The sequence below is a fragment of the Callospermophilus lateralis genome, chromosome 16 (assembly GCF_048772815.1).
Source record: "Callospermophilus lateralis isolate mCalLat2 chromosome 16, mCalLat2.hap1, whole genome shotgun sequence".
Taxonomy (NCBI): domain Eukaryota; kingdom Metazoa; phylum Chordata; class Mammalia; order Rodentia; family Sciuridae; genus Callospermophilus; species Callospermophilus lateralis.
The window spans coordinates 50,715,569-50,735,036 of NC_135320.1; the positions used below are offsets into that span (position 1 = coordinate 50,715,569).

The 19,468-nt window shown below is 33.0% G+C and overlaps 1 protein-coding gene across 1 annotated transcript in view; it reads left to right on the top strand.

The window, feature by feature from the left end:
• Nucleotides 1–324: 324 nt before the first annotated feature.
• Nucleotides 325–19,468, top strand: part of Tmem67 (transmembrane protein 67) — a 39,685-nt gene continuing 20,541 nt past the window's right edge. Inside the window, exons 1-13 of the mRNA XM_076835941.1 lie at nt 325–544; nt 2,000–2,088; nt 3,522–3,615; nt 5,777–5,876; nt 7,559–7,628; nt 7,725–7,799; nt 13,497–13,559; nt 14,958–15,112; nt 15,232–15,340; nt 16,000–16,086; nt 16,422–16,487; nt 18,375–18,531; nt 19,140–19,263. Of these exons, the coding sequence (XP_076692056.1) occupies nt 325–544; nt 2,000–2,088; nt 3,522–3,615; nt 5,777–5,876; nt 7,559–7,628; nt 7,725–7,799; nt 13,497–13,559; nt 14,958–15,112; nt 15,232–15,340; nt 16,000–16,086; nt 16,422–16,487; nt 18,375–18,531; nt 19,140–19,263 (1,409 nt within the window). The remainder of the gene's footprint in view (nt 545–1,999; nt 2,089–3,521; nt 3,616–5,776; nt 5,877–7,558; nt 7,629–7,724; nt 7,800–13,496; nt 13,560–14,957; nt 15,113–15,231; nt 15,341–15,999; nt 16,087–16,421; nt 16,488–18,374; nt 18,532–19,139; nt 19,264–19,468) is intronic.

Here is a 19,468-nt window from a genome sequence, read left to right on the forward strand (position 1 = left end):
AGTACTTACTTTATGTTATACAACAGGATGTATTCTTTGCTTAGGTATTCTGTTTCCCCAACCAGAACATTGACTTTCACGTCTCTCTAAAGTATCGCGTGGCGGAGTCTGAAATGCGCGTTTTAAATAGCCTCCTGACTCTGTGGACAGTCCTCCTCTAATCCGTCTTTTCTTGGACCAGCCACCTACCCGCGGTTTTGGTAACTTAGCAACCAAACCGCGCAGAGTGAGAGTTCCAGAACCTGGGATGTCCAATCAGCTCAGCGGAATCGCCGCAGAGGCTTATGGGGTGTTGGAGACTGCGCCGTCGCTGGCGTCGGTGCCATGGAGACGCGCGGAGGCGCTTGGGTGGTGATGGCGGGCTGGTGCGTCTTCTCGGGAGCTGTGACTGCTTTCCTCCTGTGGGTCCTTCCTCGAGTCTCCCAGGCCCAGGGCTACTTCTTGCCTTTCCGGCAGCCGGAAACGTGCGACCATAACCAATACTTCGATATCTCGGCACTCACCTGTGTCTCGTGCGGGGACAACCAGAAGCGGGATGCCCAAGGTAAGAGGGTTTCGGGAGGACCCAGGCAAAAGTAACACTCCTGCCTTGGTGCTGTCCCCGGTCCCCGAACTTTTTGTCTGTAGGAGGAATGTTTCAGAAAACTGAGCTGCCGACTCTGGAGGAAAAGGTTACATTGGAGGAATGCAGTTTGCACAGTAATGAGATTGGGGATCCCTGAGTCCAGGGAACCGTCGCCAGTAATTCTCGGCTTCAGTTCCCTACCCCTTTGGATCAGACAGGGGCTTTTACAGCAGCACCTAGAAAGCGTGTGCTGAAGGTAGAAAAGAAACCGTAGAAAAGTAGTTGAGGTGAAGAGGTGCCGGTGACCGGAAAGATTAGGAAGTGTCAACTTGGATAGATACCCCTTTTATCTCGCTTCTCAAACCGCAGAAATTTAGAGATCCGTCTTTTTATTTTACACATAAGGAGATTGAAGCCCAGAAGAGATTGTGACATCTTTTGTGTGACCTAAACTTGAGAATTGGGAGAACGCATGTCTATACCCCCAGTATCGAACTATAAATTTCCAAAACATCGTTTTGTCTTCATTTTACCCCCAAATGCATCATTTGGACCTAGTTCCCACTCCAGCTTCTTGAAATATGTTGTCCTCTATTAAAAATAGAATTAAAGTGTTTTCAATTTCAGTTTCATTACCAGCGGTGTTAACTTTCTGCCATCTTCAGATTTGATGTATCCTTATTTAAGTCATCGAACAGGATAGATCAGGCTATTCAGGCAAGGAAATAAGCGTGAGAAAGCATTCGGGCTTTAAAATGTAAGGTATTAGTTTCATAATTATAAATACAGATAATGTATGTGTTGTACCACATAGACTCCTATTGGTGATTATTTCACATAATGACTCCTTAGAGAATGCTAAACTTCTGTATCCAACAAGTTGGATAGTAATAATGACATTTATTGTCTTTCCAGAGGAAACTTATCTGAGTGAAGGTAATTTTCTCAATAAGGTTTTGGCAAATTAAATTTAAATTCAATGAATGTATGTATGTGATTTAGTGACATAGAAATGTAACATTTCTTATAGCAGATAGTTTTAATAGTTCAACAGTTTAATAGTTATGCTTGCAATTAAAATATTAGGAATACAATGCCAGCTATGTGTCAGACTCTTTTACAACTCTTACATATAACTAATTGAATACTCATACTAACCCTAAGAGATTGGTACTGTTATTTTCTCCATTTTATTGAAGAAGGCAAGGCACAGAGAGAGGTTCAGTAACTTGCTGAATGCCATATAGCTAAGTAGGAGAACTGAGATTGGAACCTGGGAGCATGTTTCTAAATTTGATCTCAAACAGTACTAGCTCAAGACTCTTGCTGTTAACCACTGTACAGTACTGATTACTCAAGATCTTAAGAATTATTGAGTTTTCCTATTCCTGGGGTTGTATTTTCTAAGGACAAAATTGGCTCTTTTTGTTTTAGGAACTTCATGTGTGTGTCTGCCAGGATTTCAGATGATCTCTAGTAATGGAGGACCTGACATTCTTTGTAAAAAGTGCCCAGACAATATGGTATGGAGAACTTAAAAAGTAATAAATGTCTTCATTTTTAAAACTCCAATATAATGTTTAATATTCCCCCACAAACTTTAAAATTATTAAGCTATCTTTATTTTTACTAGAGTAAATTTGGGGAGATCAATGAAATTTTATGCAAATTTAGAAAAGACAGAAATGCACTTCTTCACTTTTTAAATTTGTATTTTTATTTTTCCTCTTAGAGTAACTCAGTAATAAAAATAGATGGATAATACATATATCAAGCATTTTGGGATATATATATCCTTTGGTACAGATTGAGTTCAGTGTCTTAGACCTACTGGGTCAACAGTTTTATATGATGATTGATGTTTGTAATGATAACTAAGATGTAAAAAAAATTATATAATACCAATTATATCAAAAATAGTTAACAAGGCCCTGGATTCAATCCCCAGCACCACACACACACAAAAAAATAAATAAATAAATAGCTAAATAATGTCTTGAATTTTTGTTAGCTTGGTATATAGGATAATTCTCAATAAGCAGAAATACGTTTTCCCATTATTTTAGATATTATGAGTCTCTGTGACAGTTCTGATTTTTATAGTACTGTTTTTTCACATGGTCATATTTAAAAAATTAAATCTGATAATGTGATATTAAGTTACCAGTTATTCTAATTAAACTATTTATTACCATTAAATTTACCATTTTGATATTTATTTTTAGTCCTGAGTTACTGATGATAAAAAGCTGATAACAAAAAATTATACCAGAGCAGATTTATTTTTCAGTGACATTAGTTAAGCTATTGTAATTTTTAAATACTCCTATATAAATGCATTGTCAACTATAGGAACATTTATTGATAAATCCACTTTTTCATCCAAACTTTAAAGTAATTTGTGGCATTAAGTTACTTTTAGCATTGTTCTCTATTAATTTAGGGTACATCAGTGTTTATAATTACTGATGTTTATTATATAACCTATCTTATATTAATATAAATTAATTATATTAATATGTATTATATGTTTTTCCTAAACCATACAATAAGCCCAGTTTTTATATAATTATTGATGGGTAAAAGTAAGTATTGTCATAAACCAATTTTAGCAATTTATGTGTCTTATATACCATTAAAAGTCACCCATTGTGAATCATAACTTATATGTTTATGGCATCTCTACCCCTTTTTATATTTTATTTTGAGACAGGGTCTTGCTAAGTTTCTTAGATCCTTGCTAAGTTGCTGAGGCTGGCTTTGAATTAGCCATCTTCCTGCCTTGGCCTTCCAAGCCCCTAGAATTATAGGCATGTGCTACCATGCTCAGCTTTTCAAGGGAATTTTTAATTGGATCATATTCGTATGATTCAATTACATATTGTTGTAACTGAACTTATATGATTAAGAAGAAAGTTAATTTAAAAGGAGTTTTTTGTTTATTTGTTTAATTTAGAAGGGTGTTACTGAAGATGGTTGGGACTGCATTTCTTGCCCTAGTGGCTTAACTGCAGAAGGAAAATGCCACTGTCCCACTGGCCATATTTTAGGTAAGAATTAACTTCTTTATAAAACACTAGTGATAAATTTTTATTTGTGTTTATTTTATAAATGATGTCAGATAACTTAATGATTACTTAATAGTATTTTTAAAATTTATTTTGTGCAAAAAAATTTTAATATATTTTTATTTGTTCTTATTAGTTATACATGACAATAGAATGCATTTTGACACATCATACATAAATGGAGAATAAGTTATTATTCGTCTGGTTGCAAATGATGTAGAGTTACACAGGTCATTTAATCATATATGCACATAGAGTAGTAATGTCTGATTCATTCTACCATCATTCTTACCCCTATGCCCTGCTTTTCCTTCACTCCCCTCTGTCTAGTCCAAAATACCTCTATTCTCCACCCCTCCCCTTATTATGAATTAGCATCTGCATATCAGAGAAAATATTCAGCCTTTCATTCTTTTGGATTGGCTTATTTTGCTTAGGATAATATTCTCCAGTTCTATCATTTACTGCAAATGCCATAATTTCTATTTCTTCTTTAAAGAATATTACAAGGATATTATAAAGAATATCAAAATATTTCATTGTGTATATATACCCAGTTTCTTTATTCATTCATCTGTTGAAGGACATCTAGGTTGTTTTCATAGCTTAGCTATCGTGAATTGAGCTGCTATAAACATTGATGTGGCTGTGTCATTGTAGTATGCTGATTTTAAGTCTTTTGGATATAAACTGAGGAGTGGGATAGCTGGTCAAATGGTGGTTCCATTCCGAGTTTTCTTAAGAATCTCCATACTGCTTTGCACAGTGGTTGCATATAGTCCCACTGGCAATATGAGTGTACCTTTCCTCTACATCCTAACCAACATTTATTGTTGCTTGTATTCTTAATGATTGCCATTCGGACTGGAGTGAGATGGAATCTCAGTGTAGTTTTGATTTGCATTTCTTTAGTTTTTCATGCAAAATTTAATGGTGCCTTAGATATCAGCAGGCATTGAGAAGAAAATATAAGGCCCTGCCTGATTTTTAAAAAGATTCTTACTAATGTAGGATTAGATGAATACTTCCTTAGTATAATTTTCTGAATGCTGCTGAAGGATACAAAAGCAGGCTTTAATAAATGAAAAATACTTTTATCATTTTTGAATGGAAAGATTAAACATTAGAAAGATGTTAGCTTTCCCATCAACCTATGTATTTAAGAAAATACTAATAAATTCTACCCAGATTTATTTGTTTGGAGAATATATAAACTGATTCTAAAGTTTATCAGGACAAATATATAAAAAGCCAAGAAAATTCTGAAGGAAAAAAGAAGCTATCCCATCTGATGTTATGCATATTTTATGGCTGTTGTATGTATGGCTGGCATGTGAGGACAAGGACTGATTGATCAAACTTAAAATGGAACTAAAATAGATCCAATCAGGGCAGGTTGAAGTGGAACATGCTTATAATCCTAGCATCTCAGGAGGCTGAAGCAGGAGAACTGCAAGTCTGGGGCCAGACTTGGCAACATAGCAAGATTCTGTCAAAGAGTTGGGAATGTAGCTCAGTAGTAAAGTGCCTCTGGGTTCTGTCTCTAGTATTGGGGTGGGTGGGGTGAGGGAAAATAGATCTAATTCATATGGAAATTTGACATGTAAAAAAGTGATATTTTGTATCATTGAGGAAAAGACTGATTAATAAATGATACTGAGACAAATTCCAAGTTAAATAATGAGAAGGTACAAGCTAGGTGTGGGGCACATGCCTGTAAATCTCAGTGACTTGAGAGATTGAGGCAGGAGAATCCCAAGTTTGAGGCCAGCCTCAGCAACTAAGTTAAGGCCCTAAGTAACTATGTGAGATCCTGTCTCAAAAATAAAAAATGAAAAGGACCTGGAATATAGCTCAGTGGTAAAGTGTTTCTGGGTTCAATCCTTCATACCAAAAAAACAAAGAGAAGGTATTGAGTGTCAGCCATATTTGTAAGCAAGTTAATCACTAGACAACTGAAATATTTAAAAATCTTACGTAACTAAAATATTTTGATAATAGTGAAGAAATATTATCAAAAGCTCTCCAAGTTATAGAAACTACAATTTTAAATGGGTTTTATTAACTATTTTCTAAGTATTAAAGAAGCTTATCTGTTCATTATGAGTTAGTTATATCTTAATTTTTCTTCTAAATTGTTTAGTGGAAAGAAATGTTAATGGAACATTGTTGCCTCAAGCAAATTGTGAGCTTTGTGATGATACTGAAAACTCTTTTACAAAAGCAAATGCTTTAGAAAACAGGTAAGTAGTATAATAGAGGTCGGCTTTATTAATATCATATTTATGTGTAATTTTCAGTTTTTAGAAAGTGCTGTCATTTCATTTAATTTTCACAATAACTCAAGAAGGATAGAAGTAGACATGAACAATTAAAGGAACTGAGGACTACAGCACAAGACAAAATAGGGTTAAAATCTTTGCTCAATCTATTAGATTTTTTACTCTAGATAACTTAGAAAGTCCTTTGTCTTTAGAATGGGACTATATCACTCACTTAACAGGCTATAATGGCTCAAAAATGAATATGTAAAGTTCTTAGCATAGTACTATATAGTAACTGCTAAGCAAAAGGTGGCTATTTTGTTTGTTATTATATAATTTGGACATAATCTATAATTAAGTACCAAGTATGATATGAAAGCCTTTGTTATAATGTTTTTTAGGAAAACTTTAATAGATATTACAATTATAATAACTCAGGTACCCTGATTTACAGCCCTATTCTCTATTTCTTCTTCCCCCTTTATGCATACGTGTACCACACACACTTCCCTCTAACTTAAACACATTATTGCAATTTCAGCTTTTTTGGGTTTTTCTTTTTTTGTTTTTATGTTTTAGAGGCATTCATATTGACTTCCCTCTAAGCACAGTTTTTCTTTTCATTTCCCAATGTTTATATAGAAAATAGTTAAATGGTTTTTCCTAATGATACTTAACATTGGATCATCTTTTCTCTCAGACTGACCTGAGTTGCAACATCTGAAACTGACTACTGGGCTGATCCTCAAGTTGGCCCCTTAAAAATCTCCCCAGACCTGGAGTTTACCTCATGCCCCAGCCCTATTTCCTGCCTGTTTTTTCTTGCAAGTAATAGTTCATATAAACTCATCAGAGTCCCCAGTAGTCCTTCATCTCATTCTTTTTTTTTTTTTTTTTTAGAGATAGAATTTTTTTTAATATTTATTTTTTAGTTTTCGGCGGACACAACATCTTTGTATGTGGTGCTGAGGATCGAACCTGGGCCGCACGCATACCAGGCGAGTGTGCTACCGCTTGAGCCACATCCCCAACCCACTTTATCTCATTCTTTAATATATATTAATATATAGAGAAAAATATATTTTCCTAAAATAAATAGATGGTGAATAGACTTTATCTAAAAGTATTGATTATGAGTTTGATGAAGGGATAGATATACTCATCTTTTAGGCATATGCCTCCTTTTTGCTTTGTGGCAGATAAACTAAGGAAAGTATATTTGATATAACTACTTGTAAATATTGATTTAGTTTCATTATATGAGTTTTTGGGGACTCTTGTTAGTTGAGTGACTTTGCCATCTTTGCTATTCAGTATATTCATTCTATGCATTCCTATGTATAGGTAAGAAAATAGTCTTCTATTATTGGTTAATTTTATTTGTTTATACTTGCCTTAAAGCACAAAGAGGAGTATAAGACTATTTAAATCAGTGTTAATATTTTTAATTTGTTTATTTAAGTAATTGCTTAGTTGAATGAATCTGTTCTAATCCAGCATTTTAATTCTCTGGGTGTCTCCCATGTATATATGAAATATATATGTTAATAAACTTATTTGTTTTTCTCTTTTAAAAAAGTTTCCAATTAAATGAGGTTTAGTATAATTCATGAACATTTTTAAAAGTGTTTTTTTTTTTTTTTTTTTTGTATGTTGAACAGGTGTATCCGATGTGAACCAACATTCATTAATGCCAGCAGGTCCTGTGCATGTTCAGAACCTAACATTTTAGTAAGAATAATTAAATTAATAAAGTATGTGTTTTTAATTCAATTGCTTATAACTTTCCATAAACTAGGTCTTTTCCCCCCTTATTTATTTATGAAGACAGGAGGATTATGTTTCAGTAACAAAGGGAGTTTTCCTTCACATTTACTTTCAACTGCACGTCTTGGAGAGCTTGTGAGTATGTTTCACTTTTTTTCTTGATTGTGAAGGATCTTTCTTCATTTCTCCTTTGGTAGTTATTCAGACAAAAATTAGAAACATTTAAGTTTTTAAATCACTTTGAAACAAATTATCAATCTAAGAACCCTTAGTCTAACAACTGAGCATCATAGTTTAGCTCATTGCTTTTTCAAGGAAATCACAAAATGTTTAAACTGAAAATATCTGATATAGGTTCTATAAAGGATTCAGTATAATGCAATGAAGAGCATCATGGACTCTAGATTTGAACCCTGGTCATTAATTTTTTATTCTTGATTATTTGGGAAATTTACTTAATATTTCTACACTTCAGTTTTTTGTAAGTTGGACATAATAATAGTAATACCTACATTGCAGTGCCAGTACATAATAGGCATTGGAAAAACAAGGATTGTTTTATGTCCAGCCAGATTCTTTGTTTTATAAATGAGAATACTGAGAACTAGGGTTAGAGATTTTGCATCACATGCTGGTGATAATAAGGTCTGGGGTGTAAAATAAGAGAAGAGGGTGAGTTAGAACAAGAATAGAGGTTATGTTACTGACTGGGAGTTAGTTAGGATAGGAGCTGGTAAACACTGAAGATATCCAGTATGCCAGCAGAGCTTATGGAAGATAGGTTGTGATCTGCATGTTAAATAAGTAGAAGTGATTGGGAGGGACATGAAGATAATAACAAGGGTGGATTCTGGTATCTTGAAAAAGGCAAAATTCCTTTCGTCCAGAATAATATTGTGGGGGTGACAGGCAAGTATCAAATAGTTTCAAAATGGCAAATTAAATGCTAAAATTGAAATATATGTAGGAAATTCTGAGATTATCCTCAAACTGGCTCATCTGCAACAAAATGTGTATCTTCTGGGGAATTCTTTCTCAGTCTGATTATCAAATTTGCAGGCCTTTATTTTATTCTATTTTTTCCTCTTTCAAATAATTCAAGTTGAAATAATTTTGTCAAAAGACCCAATAATGTCTGTTTTGCCTAAGATCCCAAATCCTTTAGAAGTCATGTTCCTTTTATCTTTTCAGTCTCATTCTTTCCCTGACTTTCTTGAACTTGACAGTTTTGAAGCTTATAGGGATTACCATCTGTAGGATGACCCTTCAACCTGGGTCTGCATAGTGTTTCCTTATACTCAGTTCCTGCTTGGCAGAAAGCCACAAAAATGATGCACTTTTCTCAATACATTGCATTATATCAGGAGGTATTCAGGGTCCCACCACTGATGATATTAACCTTGATCACCTGCCATAAAGTTACCATGACTACTATAAAGTTACCATTTTCCACTTACTTTTGTCAGCAGAATTTCTTTTTTTTTAAATTTTTTAATTGGTTGTTCACAAGATTACAAAGCTCATGACATATCATCTTTCATAAATTTGATTCAAGTGGGTTATGAACTCCCATTTTTACCCCCAAATACAAGTTGCAGAATCACCTCGGTTACACATCCACATTTTTACATAATACTATATTAATGACTGTTTTATTCTGCTACCTTTCCTAACTCCTACTATCCCCCCTCCCCTTCCCTCTCACCTTCCCTCTCTACCCCATCTTGTCAGCAGAATTTCTAAGATTATACTTTCTCTTTCTCACTAAGCTTATTAGCTTCCATCTCCATTAATGACACTTGCCTTTATCAGCCACTGCTATAATGGTTACCAAAAGTTAATTTTTGGTTTTCACCATTTCTTCCACATTTACTAATAGAATTCTACTATATATCATTTATATACATGTATACATTTATTGATAATATCAGTATGGGTTTACTGGTCCCTAGTTTTTCAATTGATTATAATCTAAATACATTACTTGTTTTGGTGCTTAGATTACACTAGATTTGGCCAATAGAAGCCTCTTCCATTTGTCTCCTGTGTCTTTGTGACATGTCCCCATTATTTCCTTATTTTCTGGCACATGATTTCCAGACTTACCTTGTACTTTTCCTGCCCCAGCCCTGGAATCAGTCATTTCTTTCTTTTTTTTTTTTTTTTAATTTATTATTTGTTCTCCTGAGTTGTACATGACAGCAGAATGCATTTCAATTCATCACACACAAGTGGAGTGCAACTGGTGGTGCTGGGGATTGAACCCAGGGCCTTGTGCATGTGAGGCCAGCACTCTACTGACTGAGCTATCTCCCCAGCCCCATATCAGTCATTTCTCTATAAATTTGGGAGGGTAATATTTAGTAACAAAGATTATCACCATTAATGTGCCCTCATACCCAGACATGGCCAGAAACACATGTACACATACTTATATGCATACATGCATCTATAACTATTTCTACATCTATCTCTGCATACATATTAAAAGAAATGAGTTCATACTGATATCTTTAAGATTCCTTCTACCCATTCCTTTTGACAGGTTTCAAGTACCTGCTCTAATAATAAGAAATCTGGGGCTCATTATCCTCATTTTTTTTCATTACTGACATTTTTAATATAGTTGTAAAATCCTGGATCTCAAGAAGTCTTAGCTAAAACTTCCTTTTCTTCATAACAATTTCATCTCTCACTTGGAATCCCACTTTTTCTTCAGTTTACTCATGTGTTCAGTGCATCGAGTCTTCTCACCATGTCATTTTCTCTTGCACCAGCACCTCCACGTGCCCCCTTCCTCAGAGGAAAGAAGGGCCATTCCCTTAGGAAAGGAGGGATTATTCTTAAAGTTAATTCTGATCCAGTGAATATATTTCATTTAAACATACCATTCCTGAAAACAAGCTTTCACAAGGACAAGTTTGGAATCCCCACATCTAAGTCATATCATAACTGCTGTTTATGATAAGATGATTCTGTGTAGACAAAAGTGTAAATCATGGAAACAAAATCTAATTAAGATATTATGAGTATCTTGGCCCATTCCTCATTTTGGCAGGGATAAGAATTCAATTATGTCTGTGCATTTGTAGATCAGTCCAATTCTGAGGGACTGGTTTAAAGGAATTAAACATGAAATTAACTTAATTGATAAAACAATGCATGTTTACTAACTTATGTTGAGACTCGAATTGCTAGTTAGACTTAAATACTTGTATTGATTGATTCTACAACACAACACTCTTCCTGATTAGAAAAGTCTATTTTGAATATTAAAGTCAAAAGTTTTCTTGGGGCACAAACTCTGAATGTAGTTACTTTTGTATAATTTTATAACAAGGGCTTTGAATCCTATTCTGGGAATATTCCTCCCAATCAGTAAAGAATTTCCATACATATGGTCAGTGTTTTCTCATTCCCTTTTCACAAAGACAGTAATAGTGAGCTAGCATCTTGTGTAGGTGTGTATCTCAAAAATTTTTATTTTGAAATATTTTTAAATTGCTGAGAAATTGAAAGAATGACTGTGCATACATTTTCACCTAGTTTAACCAATTATTAATATTTTGCCACAATTAATTTATTTCACTTTATGTATGTAAATATTGTTTACATACTGTAATGGTATTTAATACTGTATCTATAGGTTCTGTATCCACAAATTCAAACAATTGCAGATTGATTGTATTAGGAAAAAAATAGCATGTGTACTGAATATGACAACTTTTTTTTGTCATTGGTCCCCAAACAGCAGTATAACGACTATTTACATAACATTTACATTGTGTTAGGTATTATAAGTAATTTAGAGATGATTTAATGTATATAGGAGAATATAGCTTAGGTTAATTGCAAATACCATGTCATTTTGAATAAGAGATTTGAACATTTGTGCATTTGAATATCTGTGGGGGTCCTAGAACCAGTTGCCCCAGAAACAAGAGACTCTTATATGTAGATATACATACATATATACACATTTTTCCCTAAGCCATTTGAAAATAAGATGTAGACATAATGACAGTTTATTCTAAATACTTTAATGTATATCCATCAAGAAAAAAGGCATCTTCTTAGCATCATATCCTGAAAATTTAAGATTAATACAATAGAATTATCTAATATCTGTTCAGATTTTCTCAATTCTTCTAATCATACCCTTTTTTTCTTTCTTCTTTTTTTGAAGGAGAGTACCTAGGTTCCAATTAAGAAACCCACATTGCAACTAATCTTTTTAGTTTTTTAAATCTACAGCAGATGCTTGTCCCATTTTGCATTTGTTTGTGTGTGTGTTTTCCTGGATTTTTCTGATTGTTTTCTAATGAAGCATCATTGTTTACTCAGTGAAGAATCTTTTTTGGGGAAAAGAAAATTCTATAGGTTGTGTATAGTCTCTTGCACTGAAACAAGAAAAAACAGTTCAAGTCATCCAGTTATTGGTAACACTAATTTGGTTGTTTGGTCACAGTTGCATTGGCCACTATCTCTATTATAAAAGCACTGTGATTGATAAACTAGTCTGAGATTTTAATTTGTGATTTTTCTATGTAAATATCCATTTTAGTATCTATTGATGAACTTTCTCATTATTTTTATTTTCTTTTATGCCACTTTATTTTTTGTATCAACAAAACAGGTACATGTATTTTCTGGATTATTGACAGATTTTGTTTCATGTTCTTTGCCCAAGTTTCCTTATGTTGCATGCAATATACATTATTAAATTGGCCATTTCTAATGATTTCACAATTCTGCTATTCTATATTAGTTAGCTAATAATCTTCTACAAGGAAGATTATTCTCTTTGTGCTTTCTTTTTTCTCTTAATCTTTACCATGAACTCATGCAATCTTTGTTCTCTCAGTTTGTAATCTTTTTTTTTTATAATCTATTGGTTATTCTTCTTTTCAAAGCTCAAGTTGTCCCAAATTTGGATTTTCCTTCAAGATAGCTCCTGTGTTCTTGACATGACTCTTTTATTCTGTAGGCACCTCCTTGATTTCTCTGTATTGTTTCAGTCTTACCTTGCATGGTTATAATTTTTAATAGTGAAATAATACTCTAGTTCGTGCACTCAAAGTTATATAATCATATCAACTGGTGCCATGTTCTACATAATTTTCTGTATCTTCTCTGTTCATGACCTGTTTACTCTGAATGGTGCTTCTCTGTGTTTCGTTTTTTAGCAGAATATTCAAAAAAACTTTAAAACAGTGGTTCTTAGTAGTTTATATCCAGAGCTTTCAAAACCCTGGTCTCATCCTGGAGCTTCTCATTGATTTTATTTGGAATGAAACTAGTCATTTTCTATTTTTAGGGTGTTCTCAAATTAATTCTAATACCCTCTGAGTTTGGGAAGCATCACCTTAGAGATTTTAAATGTTAGTTATTCTGTATATCCCAAATCTCTTACTGAGAAATCATGCCCCTAATTTTGTAATACTTGTCAATTTAATACAGTATTTATAATTATTCTAAATCAACAGAAGTTAACCACTCAATTCTCAGGATTTATTATTTTTCTTTTCTTTTATGCCACTTTATTTTTTGTATCAACAAAACAGGCACATGTATTTTCTGCACTATTGACAGATTTCATTTTATGTTCTTTGCCCAAGTTACATTATATTGCATGCAATCTTATTTGTGATAACTGACATTGGTTAGAATTAAATTTTGAATTGCTATTAGAATCTGTCTTTCCACTAACATTAAGAAAGTAAGAGTAGTAATTTCTCACTTAACAATATATATACTAATGTCTTCCTAACAGTATGGGATTGAGCAGTCTTCATTTGAACTTAAAACTAAACTTCAATTTTTTGCTTACAGGGTATGTCTTCAGCTTCAGAATGGTTTGCAAAGTATTTGCAGTCAACAGCAATTGCATGTTGGGTAAGTTTGAATTTTTTTTTAAGTTTTATTTCACTTTGAAGAATCGTGGTTCCATTTCTTACCCTAATAAATGTTTTTTCTCAAAGTACCTATCTCCTTGGTCATATTCTATAAGAAGAATAAACCCTTTCCAATGGATTGAAGGAGAACACCTAAAGAAAACATTATTCTATATATACAAATTGAATATCTCCAAGCTGATTTGGCAACAATTGAGTGTTCATGAAACTGACCATCATTTAGTAGATGTTAATTGATGACCTAGTGTGTGTCAGGCCTTCTTCTCAATCTGCTTAGATATTTCAGAAAAAGAAAAAAATCCCTTCACTAGTTTATAGACTCAGTAAATGTCAGGGCTAAGTGCTACAAAGGCAATAAACCAGGGTAAATAACATGGGAGGGAAGGTGCTTTGTTATATAGGGTGGTTAGCACAACATTTCTGAGGGTGATATTTAGTAAAGACCTGAAAGAAATGAGAGTGATCCCTGCAAATATCTAGCAGAGACCACAACAAAAGCAGAAATCAAAAAGCACGAGTTCACTGACTTGTTCATGTTTAAGAAACTAGAAGAGGACTAACGTGGCTGGGACACAGTGAGCAGGGAATGAGGTGTAGGGAATGGCTCTAACAAGGACCCAGAGTTTATCCTAGGAAGATAGAAGGATTGTTTGCAAAGGAAAACATGACCTAACTTCAGGATTTGAAAGTATTGCTGTAGCATAGAGATTAGATTTTCTTGTGGCAAGGACAGAAGTTTTGTCCTAAGGGAGAATTTAGGACAATATTATAATAATCTGAGTGAGAAAAAGGGAAACAGTGGACAAGGGAGATATGGAAATGGAGAGAGGTGTTTACCTTTGGCTCTTCTTTGAAGACAGAACCAACAGGAATTACTGAGGAGTTGGATATGGGAAGGAAGAGAAATGAATGCACTTCAAAGTTTTTGACTTGAATAACTGAAAATGGAGCACCCTTTTCCTAATAAGAAAAATTGAGGAAAAAAAAGTTTGAGAAGTAAACTAAAAAATGATTTTATTTTATTGTTCATAAACAGATTACTTAAACAAAATGGACTAGATTTATATGATCAGATATAATTTACAAGCATATTATTCTACTTTCAAATGTATTTTACGTAATAGTTTTTTTAAAATATCATGCTATATGTTTTTACTTTCTCTTCAGTTGATTGTCTTTATATTTTGGCCGAAAATTATAATTAAAATATAACTTCTTGTTCTTCTTCCCACATGGAAAGTTTCTACTTAAGCTAGAGGAAAGGCATTTATAAGCAAAAGAATTAATAGAATAGATAAAATGAAGCAAAATTTTTATATGAATTTTTGTTTAGGCTATTAGTGTCATGATAAATTTCTTTGCCATTGTTGTTTTGTAGATGTATGCCAACCTAACGTCTTGCCAAGCTCTTGGAAATATGTGCGTGATGAACATGAATTCTCTTGACACTGTCACATTTGATGCATGTCGACTATTTCAGTCAGTCTTTGAAAAGACTGCTGGACTGAGCACTGTTCATTCTATTTCATTTTGGTATGGACATTTTAATTGATGAAATTTAGTTTTGACCGAATTCAGTGCAGTTATTTTCACAAATATTAATAATCAGAAATGTTTCTTGTTTTTATTAAAACAATTATAATTAATTATAGGAGACAGAATCTTCCATGGCTATTTTATGGAGAACAGGCTGGATTGGCACCTCAAATACTCAGTACTGCTCCTCTTCCAGCAAATTTTAGTTTTACAGGACAAAACCAGGTACAAATTACTACATCATTAGATGATAACTGCATTTTTATCTGCAACTTTAAGTGGTAATAAGAAAGTTAACTGCTCACAATTTTTTAAGATTATTTTTTAAAGTTTAGTTACTAAATCAGTTACTTATAGAAGCTAAACAGTGTAGAGCTTAGCTGTCTTACTTGAGTATATGGATACTTCTAAGATATGTGGTTATAACATTACACATACTTGTGAAATTGTGAAGAGTAGTTTGTGCAAAACATTCTCTGTTCTCATATGTCTCCACAGTTTTGAGAAGTGTTTCCCAAGATTGATTGGGGTCTGTGATATTTCCCAGCACTTCACAGGTCCTAATTCTCACTTCTATTTATCTTCCCAGAAGGAAAGAAGGATACCTTTCCCCTATGTTCATCCCCCATTTAACAGGTTTGAAAGGAGATTATCACTAACCTCACTCTCAATTCTGCAATAATTTTTATGCAAAAAATAAATTCAGTTTTTGCATGTATTTAATTACAGATATACTTAGATTAACCTAGATTCAAAATGAAATTTGAATTTAAGTTTTAACTATCAACAGTGAAAAAGGATTAGTCAATGGTGAAAATTGCTTTATGGGATATTATATTGGCTTCAGAGTATTAAACATTATTTTATTGTTTTTCTTTAAGCAGAATACAAAACTGAAGTTTATTGCTGCTTCCTATGATATAAGAGGAAATTTTCTCAAGTGGCAAACTTTAGAAGGAGGTGTTTTACAGGTGAACATGATTCTAGCTAAAGAATTACAAATATTTTTCATTTTTGCCTAAAGAAAAGACTAAATTATTGCTTGAAGAGTGGCAGCTATATACCAAGCTAATTTGTTTTCTGATGCTTTAAGCTAGAATTTCTTAAAACTGTTTTTAAAATAATGACTATAATTTATGATGAATATACTCCCTTAATTTTTCATTCCCTTATGAATATACTACCTTAATTTTTCATTCCCTTGTATATTAAATAAGTTTTATAGCAAGCTTATGTCCAAGTGGTAGCTAAGAACTATGAAAAACACTTGTGAAAGATATTTATCAGTTATATTCTTTTGCTGTAGCTTTGTCCAGACACTGAGACAAGACTAAATGCTGCTTATTCTTTTGGAACAACCTATCAACAAAGTGTAAGTTTGAACTATATTAGTCTAAGTTTCAGCTTTATCTTTCAAACTGTCACATCAGCAATAATTGGAATAATATGTCAATATTTGAAATAAAAAATGTTTGAATAGTAAGGAGTAGTTTTATTAAGTATTATAACTTTTATCATTTGGACACAGAAAATGTTAATTTAATCAGTATGAAGAGAGTACCTTGGCATCTATAGAATCTTAAACATCCCATAATGTTAAATTTTCATAATCTTGGTCTATATTGATTTTAAGATATAATACTATTTCCAATCATTTTGGAATAAAGTTGAATGCACCTTCATTTTTTGGTGACTCACACAAAGTTACTTCTTCACTCGACTTCCCTATTACACATAAGAAAATATCCTTGCCAGGTGCAGTGGCACATGCCTATAATCCCAGCAACTTGAGAGACTAAGGCAAGAGGATCGTGAGTTCAAAGCCAGCCTCTGTAAAAGCAAAGTGCTAAGCAATTCAGCGAGACCTTGTCTCTAGATAAAATACAAAATAGAGCTGGGGATATGGTTCCATGGTCAAGTGCCCCTGAGTTCACCCCTACCCTCAAAAAAAATATCCTTTTCTCTCTCCTTGGGTTCCCTTTTCTCTCCACATCTTTGTTTCTCCTTCTTGTCCTTATTGTTCATTTTGAAATTATAGTATGGTACAAAGAAATATTGTGAGCTATTAAACATTTGAAAGACATTCAGTGGTCTACAAAAATGCTTCTTATTAAAATATATATGCACCTACATAGAACAAAATCATAATGAAAAATATCATTATGAATATAGGTTGGAAGAAAATATTCATTTTGGGGTGGTTATCTTTGGATGGTTGGATTAGAGATGATTTTTTTCCTTATATTTTCCAAGTTTTCTACAATGAACACAAATTTACTTTTATTCTCAGAAATTATTTATTGTTTTCTTAAAAATGTTATTGTGTACCTACCATGGGCTAGGAGAATCAATATTTGTTAAGCACCTGCTGCTATATGCTCAGTATTTTATCATTCTTACCCCATTTGATCCATAAAATAAGTATTTGATGTTCTTATTCTTCATCTTATTTGATGAACCCCTCTTTCTTTACAGATGAGGAAATGGTGCTTAATACAATGAGATAATTTACTCAAAGTCTTATATCAGGTGAACTGTGGAGTCAGTGTTCTGTTAGGGTTAAAACCATGCTTATTCCACTGACCCTTGCTCCCACTGAAGTAGTTCACAGCCCAGGAGGCAAAGCAAGCTATATAGACAGAGAACTACAGAGAATGTAATGAAGTGTTACACTATAAATATGCATAAGGTACCAGTTCCCAGGGAAATACAGAAAGGCTTTACAGAGGGAGTGGTACATAGGTTTATATAATGAATATGAGCTAGACAGGAGAACACAGTGGGAAAGGAAATTCAGGCAGAATCTATATTAATACATCAAAAAGTATATGGCATGGCATAGTTAGAAACAGCAGTAGATTCATATGGATGGATGACCATAAACTAGTATGAAGATAAACTTAGCTCTATTAGGGGGAGCCAAATCACAGATCACTGTACATAAGGAGGAAGAATTGGGACTTCATTCCATAGGACAGTAGTTTCAAAATCCTTTCACTGATGTACACTTAATATTGAGAATGAAGACATACCTTCTCTGTGTGTTTTGTAGATCAAGAACAGAGCAGTTAATGTTAGATTTTGGGGGGCGCCCTTATAAAAGAATCATATTTGTGAATTCACCTTTTGTAAGTCATATGAAAATGCATTAAACAAGATAACTTAAAAATATTTATTTTGCAAAACTAAAACAAAACATCGTCTTAAGAATAACAAATATGCTTTCTAAATTTTCAATTGTGATGTTTTTATTTTCCAGTGTGAGATTTCTATCTCTAAAATATTAGCTGACTTTCCTACTCCTATATTTTATGATATTTATCTTGAATATACTGATAAAAATCAACACCAAAATATTTGGGCTGTGCCTGTATTAAACCTAAATCTTCAACACAATAAACTGTTTGTGAACCAAGGTAAGACATCCATACATATCATTCTTTCTCTGAGCTGAAATCATTAAATAAGTTACCCAACATGGTAATTTAATAAACCATTGATTTTAAGAAAGGTTATAGATTCTTTTTTTTTTCATAGCTAGATTTTTTTCTTATTTTTTATTAATGGAATTCTATATAGTATGGCAAAATGTAAAACAATAAGATCACTTATATACTTACTAATCCTGTTTTGGGGCATATTTTTTAAAAATTTATTCTATTGCTAAGAATGTACACTGAGAAAAATTAGTAGAACGATAAATTGCTTTTTCCTTAAACTGTCCTTGATCTGCTTTTTTAGACAAATTAATTCTCTTGTTGTTACCTATGCTATAAAATCTGACTTTTTCAGGTAATTTCCATCCATATTAATGAAACATTCAATCAGATGACATCGATTGAGCTGAGAAAAACAGTAATCAGGCATTTCTTATAACAGTAGCTCTTTACAGCCACCTTGTCTAAAACAAAATAATAATTTTGTATCTTAAATTTGTTTAGTAAAAATTTTGAGAATCATTTTGAACAACTTGATTTTTTTTTTTAATGTTATCTTGTTTTTGTTTTTCTTTTTATAATAAAAGACAGTAACCCTAGCAAATGGATTCTGACTCGGCGCATTTTCTTAGTAGATGCAATAAGTGGACGAGAAAATGACTTAGGAAGTCAGCCAAGAGTAATTAGAATTGCTACCCAAATATCACTGAGGTAAACAAATATCTAATGACTAAATTAGACTTGGAGTATATGAGAAAATGAAAGTATTTACCAGTTAATTATCCAGTAAAGACAACTGAACTGGAATAATACATAGGTTTTCTCAGGTAGCTGGGTAGATTAACACAAACCAATAAAGCTGAAGAGCCAAGGAGGGGATTCTGTTAGGGGAGCCTGAGGAGTTTGGTCAAAACTC